The 6,187-nt window shown below is 45.1% G+C and overlaps 1 protein-coding gene across 1 annotated transcript; it reads right to left on the bottom strand.

The window, feature by feature from the left end:
* Positions 1-1,702: 1,702 nt before the first annotated feature.
* On the bottom strand, positions 1,703-4,392 carry adra2c.L (adrenoceptor alpha 2C L homeolog). Its single transcript, XM_018228416.2, has one exon. The coding sequence runs from the start codon at positions 3,482-3,484 to the stop codon at positions 2,165-2,167; it is 1,320 nt and encodes a 439-aa protein (XP_018083905.1). The 5' UTR covers positions 3,485-4,392; the 3' UTR covers positions 1,703-2,164.
* Between the last annotated feature and the right edge of the window lie 1,795 nt (positions 4,393-6,187).

The following is a 6,187-nucleotide window of genomic DNA, read 5'->3' as shown; positions in this document are numbered from 1 at the left end:
TGGTACTTGCAGAGAATAAAACGTGTGAGTGTGTTGCAGAGATCTTGGCCAGATCGGTAGCACTTCCATTATAATTTAATTATACCGTAATTAGCCTTGGAGTGCTACCAGGGCCTCCCCATTCTTTAGCAAGGAGGGTTAGGGGTTCCTCTTGGCAGAGGGTTCAGCTTCTCAGAGATACCGTGTCAAGTCTCAGAACTGTTTCCCTTTTTTTTTTTTTTTGCTTTTCCCTTGTATAACCTATTGATATGTATAATACTGCAGTATATTGTGCATAATCTGCCCCGTGGGCTTGGAGGGATTACTTGGAATAAAAGCAAAGTTTGCATAGAAGTGAGTGGGGGGGAAGCAGCCAGTGCATCAGAGAAGGAGGAAACTATAACCAATCACAGATGCCAAACATGCAACCCTCCAGCTGTTGATGAACTACAACTCCCAGCATCCCCCTGAAAACAGAAGGGCACAGGTTGGACATCCCACATTTATATACACAAACCATTAAAGATATCCTTCTGGTGACATTTGTTTTTATCTAAAACAATCTCTCTAATGCTAGGGGGGGGGGTGACCAAGGCAGATTCCCTTTCTGCCCACCCTAAACCCAACCCTACATGGTTACAGCAACTCCCTGTCATTCCTCATCTTCTTAGGGGGCAAATGGCAATTCTACATCTGTCTCGGGAAATGTCAGTGCAGTGAGTTTCATTCCCAGATGAGAGAGATGATATGAGAGAATGTGTTTGTGCATTCATTTGTCTGTGTGTATCCATATGCATGCTTGTGTGTCTGTGTGTATACCTGTGTGTCTGTCTTTATTGTGTGTATTTGTGCATGTGTGTGTCTGTGCGTTTGTTAGGGATGCCCCAAATCCAAGATTCCGTTCGAGGTCTGGCCTTTTTCATCAGGATTAGGATTAGCCAAATCCTAATCCTGTTGAAAAAGGCCAAATCTCGAACCAAATCCTGGGTTCGGTGAATCCCTAATACTTCTGCCCAGCCGAACCGAATCCGAATCCTAATTTGCATATGGAAATTATGGGCGGGGAGGGAAATCATGTGATTTCACAAAACAAAACAAGGATGTAAAAAATGTTTTCCCCATTCCCATCCCTAATTTGCATATGCAAATTAGGATTCGGATTCGGTTAGATATTCGGTCCAATCCTTTGCAAAGGATTCCTGGGGCCGGCAGAATCCAAAATAGTGGATTTGGTGCATCCCTAGTGTTTACGTATGTGTGTGTCTGTGTGTATCCATATGCATGCTTATGTGTCTGTGTGTGTGTGTGTGTGTATACCTGTGTTTCTGTCTTTATTATTGTGTGTTCGTATTTGTGAATGTGTGTGTGTGTGTGTGTGCATGAGTATGTCTGAATGTGTCTGTGTTTCAATGTGTGTGTGTGTCTGTGTATCTTGTATTTGTGCCTGTATATATATGTGTGTGTGTGTGTGTGCGTGTGTCTGTGTGTGTATCCATATGCATGTATACCATGTGTGTGTGTATTTGTGCGTTTGTGTGCATGAGTATGTCTCAATGTGTGTCTGTGTCTCAATGTGTGTGTGTTTGGGTGTGTGTGTGTCTGTGCATCTTGTATTTGTGCCTGTAATCTGTTTATTTTACTGACTATACACAAGACACAGTATTAAGATTCCTGCTTTAACCCTTTTCTTCCCCATCCAAACCTTGACCCCTTCCAGCCAACATTAACAAACCAGGACACCGTTTATTATTAAATTGATTCATTTTCCAGACTGTAAAAGCTTTCTTTCTGAGTAGGAAATAATCGATGCTGAACAAAGAGAACAACCACATCAATCCCCCCCTGAACAAACTCGCACTAGCTTTCTGTGAGCGCCGGTGCAGGGGAAATGCTCGCAATAGTTTTGTACTTAGCGCTGCAGAACTGCGCACCTTCCTATGAATTCTCTGGAGGGGAGAGGGGCATATGAGCATAGCGCTTAATATATATCTCCATCCCAAGGGCCAAAGAGCGTGATAGGGACCCAAAGTATCTGGATATTCCATCTGCTCATTGGACACCTCCTTCTCCCAAACCTCAGCCGGCACCTGAGCACCCCCTGGGTACCCTATGGCGACAAGCTCTGTCTGGCCAATTCTGCCCCACCTTTTTGGGTCTCACCCAAAGGCCAAACACCCTGTAGATGTCAGTGTGTAATAGTCTTCCTCCTGCTCATGCAAATGATCTTCTTGAAGGACCTCCTGAAGTCCTGGTTGAAGATGGTGTAGATGACCGGGTTCAGGGAGCTGTTGCAGTAGCCAATCCAAAAGAAAAACTTAAATAAAGTTTCTGGCACCTCACAGGCTTCCCTGCAGATGCCGTACAGGCTGTAAGAGAAGAAGAAAGGGAACCAGCAGACCACAAAGACCCCCATGACCACAGCCAAGACAAAGGTGAACCTCTTCTCTCTGGCTTGGGAGAGTTTCCTCCTGGAGACGCTGCACCTCTTCTTCTTGTTCCTAGAGGAGAAGAGCTCCATAGATTTGTTGCTGGAACGGGACAGGCGACTGGACTGCTTGGAGAAGGAGTTGCCCTTGCTGCACTTTCTCTCCTTGCTGGAGTCAGTGTTGTCCTCTTTGCTGCTGCTTTTCCTGCGCTTGCTCTCAGACATGCTGCTCTCCTCTAGTTCCACATCGTCTACATCAGTGGCTTTTGGAGGGGAGGGACGCGATGGGCAGTGGCCGTTCTCCTTGTTGTCCCCTGGCATTTTGACAGAGGTCCCCTTGCTGAAGCCGTTCTCTGTGTGAGAAGAACCGTCCCTGGTGGGTTTCTTCTCTGACAAAGTCCTCGTCCTCAGCTTGGCCACTTGGTAGATGCGAATGTAGACCAAGATCATGATTACGCAGGGCGCAAAGAAAGAGCCAATGCAAGAGGAAAGGATGTACCAGGTGTCATCGTTGAGTTTGCACTGGGGGTACACATGGTCCTCAGTGTCCCTGTCCATGGATATTAAGGGTGGGAAGGATATGACGGCAGATATGAGCCAAACTGTAACGATAATGCCCTTAATCCTGCGAGGGGTCCTCTTGAGGTTGTACTCAACAGCCTGGGTCACCGACCAGTACCTGTCCAGGCTGATGGCGCACAGATGAACTATTGAGGAGGTGCAGAAGAGAACATCCAAGGCCAGGTAGATATCACACCACACACTGCCAAAATACCAATATCCCATGAGTTCATTAGCCAAAGAGAAGGGCATGACCAAGGCAGCCACAAGGATGTCCGCACTGGCCAAAGACACCAGGAACAGATTCTGGGGGGCTTTTAAAGCTCTGCTGGTCAACACCGCAATCACCACAAAAACATTCCCCACGATGGTAAAGATAATGAGAAAGCCCACTATGGCTGCCAAGCACCACACAGAAGTCATAGAATAGGGCCACACTCCCCTTACCAAGTGGGGTTCCGAGGAAGGGAGTGGAGAGCTGTTGGTGGTCGTTGTGTTCTCCATGCTGGTGGGTCTCATAAGAAAGTGGCGCCCATCTAAGCCCAAAGCTCCCAGTTTGCTTTCCAAAGGCACCGGCTCCTCAACCCTTGTCTCCAGCCATTGGTCGCTCTGCTCAGCCGCGGAACCAGCAAAAGCTCTTCAGCGGAGGATCTTCAGCGGAACCCTGGTCCTTCTAAGTGGTGTCATGATGTTCCACGTACCCCAGGCGTGAAGCTAATGTGGATTTTGGCTCCTTTGTCTCCTGTCTTCTCTTGGACATTGTGATGTAGCAGGGCCAGGGGTTCTAGAGTAATACCAGGAGGAGGAGGAGGAGATGGTACTGGGCTCCAGCAAGTCGCTGAGGATCTGTCGCTTAAATCCGATGCATCTGCTGTTGCAGTGGAGTCAGAGCGTGTGTGTTGTGAGCAATCATTTGCTGCGCTGGGAGGCAAGGCTTGGGAGTGCACCCTCTACATTCTGCTGTCTGCTCTGCACTCAGTCGCAAGGCAGGGACAACGCGTCGCTCATCTGGGCGTCTGGGAAGCAGTCGCACATGGGGTAAGTGTCTCCAGTAGGTCAGCCTGACATGTCACATTAGGACACAACCTATAGTCCCTTTGTGGTAAAGTTTATACCCTGTAGAGTGTTGGCCCTCCAGCAGTAGCTGCAAACAGCAGGAGGGCCAAAGACAGAGAGGGAGCCGCATTGTTACAGGCAGCGACTGTTACATTATAATTCTAGTCGTTTGTTCACAAGGAAACAGTAACGACTGCAGCCGACAGAAGCAGAAAAACCTACACTCTTCTGTTTTCCATCAGATTATTCCTAATCTATGGGAGCAGATGGGCGACACAAGGGATCTTCTCTTGGCAGTGACCCACCTGAATATGAGTGCGGGTAGAAACGACTGCTAGTGTGTGTTGTATTGGAGTCTCCCAGGAAACGCTCGCTGGGGGTCAGTCTTCCCTCGCAGATCGCCGCTGAGCGCTGAGAAACACAAGAGCGTTTGTTCTTCTTGCTGCTCAAAACGAATCTCAAAGACATAACCAGCGGCACTTCTGCCTGGATTCAAGGGGATCACGTAAACCCAACACTGTTGCCCTTAGAAAGAAAATACAGTTCTATGGACCCACTTCCACTATACATTTTTTAAATGTTTTCATGTTTTGAAAATTATTTAAAGGGGCAGTTCACCTTTCCGATAACTTTTAATATGATGTAGATAGTGATATTCTGAGACAATTTGTAATTGGTTTTCTTTTTTTATTATTTAAGGCTTTTGAGTTATTTAGCTTTTTATTCAGCAGCTCTTAAATTTACATTTTAAGCAATCTGGTAGATATGGTTCAAATTACCCTAGCAACCAGGCATTGATTTGAATAAGAGACTGGAATATGAATAGGAGAGGCCTCAATAGAAAGATGAGTAATAAAAATTAGCAATAAAAATACATTTGTAGCCTTACAGAGCATTTTTTTATAGAAGGGGTCAGCGACGCCCATTTGAAAGCTGCAAAGAGTCAGAAGAAAAGGACAAATAACTATAAAAAATAATGAAAACCAATTGAAAAGTTGCTTAGAATTGCAACCACCCCTTTAAGCTAAGTTTTAGTATGTCATAGAATGGCTAATTCTAAGTAACATTTCAATTGGAAGAGCCAAGAGAAAAGAAGAGAACCGGATTTGGGGTAGAAGACAGGTACGTGCCCTCCCAGCTTTGCGCCCTAGGCACGTGCCTACTCTGCCTACCCCTAGTTCCGGCCCTGCAGACATGGATTCGCGGCAAATGTTTTCGCAAAACTGCAACGGAAATTAGACGCGTCAAAAAAAAATTGCTGCACGTCAAAATTATTTTGAAGCCTATTGACTTCAATGCGATTCGTGGCTTGCATCTAGAGGGTAATAAAATCCTAATTTTTCAGGACTATTCATTGTATCTTTCTCAAAAAAGGAAAGAATTTTCCAGAGCTTGCCAGTCACTGTTGAAGCTGAACATCAATTTCTCCTTACAATACCCTGCTAAGCTGAGGATTAATCTGCCCACAGGGATACGTATCTTCAGTGATTCTAAAGAGGCAACTTATTTCGCCCATCATCTGGAGAATAAGTCTCTGAACCAGCCTAATTCTACTCAGCTACACTCTAACTCTCCAGAACTAAGCTCCCTCGCTCATAGGGACCAAAGAGATCGAATGCATGAAAGGCCCCGCCAACAAGCTAGCTGTCCTTCTAAGGAACCTAGAAAGGACCTGCCGGGTACCCGGGGGTCAAGATCTAGATCCAGATCACCAATTTCATCCAAAAAACTTTCCCCACCGCTCTCCAGTGAAGATGACATGGTGTTTGAATCCTAAATAGTCATGAAATGTTGCAGGTCAACTGGAGGTTTCCAATAACTTCTCTTTAAAAGAGGGTTGTCTGTCCTCTATTTCTAGGGAAAAAAGGAAGTCTGTATACTTCTACCTTTTTTTTTCCTGAACATGTTTCTATTCGTTTTTCATGAAGTTTTAATTAATGTTTTAGTCTATGCTTTGACAGGTAAACTTACAGTTACACATGTTATCAATGTTACTTTTATTACTTGCTTTATATGCTCAGTAATTGCATCCTTTGTAATAATTATTTCAGATTCTGCACTTGTACTCCTTTTTAGGGAACTCAATTTTAAGAAATAATATGACACTTAATATTATTTCTTGGAACATTAATGGCTTGAACCATTACATTAAAAGGAAAAAAATTC

Source organism: Xenopus laevis, chromosome 1L, assembly GCF_017654675.1.
Source record: "Xenopus laevis strain J_2021 chromosome 1L, Xenopus_laevis_v10.1, whole genome shotgun sequence".
Classification (NCBI taxonomy): Eukaryota; Metazoa; Chordata; class Amphibia; order Anura; family Pipidae; genus Xenopus; species Xenopus laevis.
This window is presented reverse-complemented; position numbering and strand designations above follow the sequence as displayed.

Coding starts and splice junctions, on each gene's coding strand:
- adra2c.L (XM_018228416.2), bottom strand. CDS start 3,484: ATGAGACCCACCAGCATGGAGAACACAACGACCACCAACAGCTCTCCA.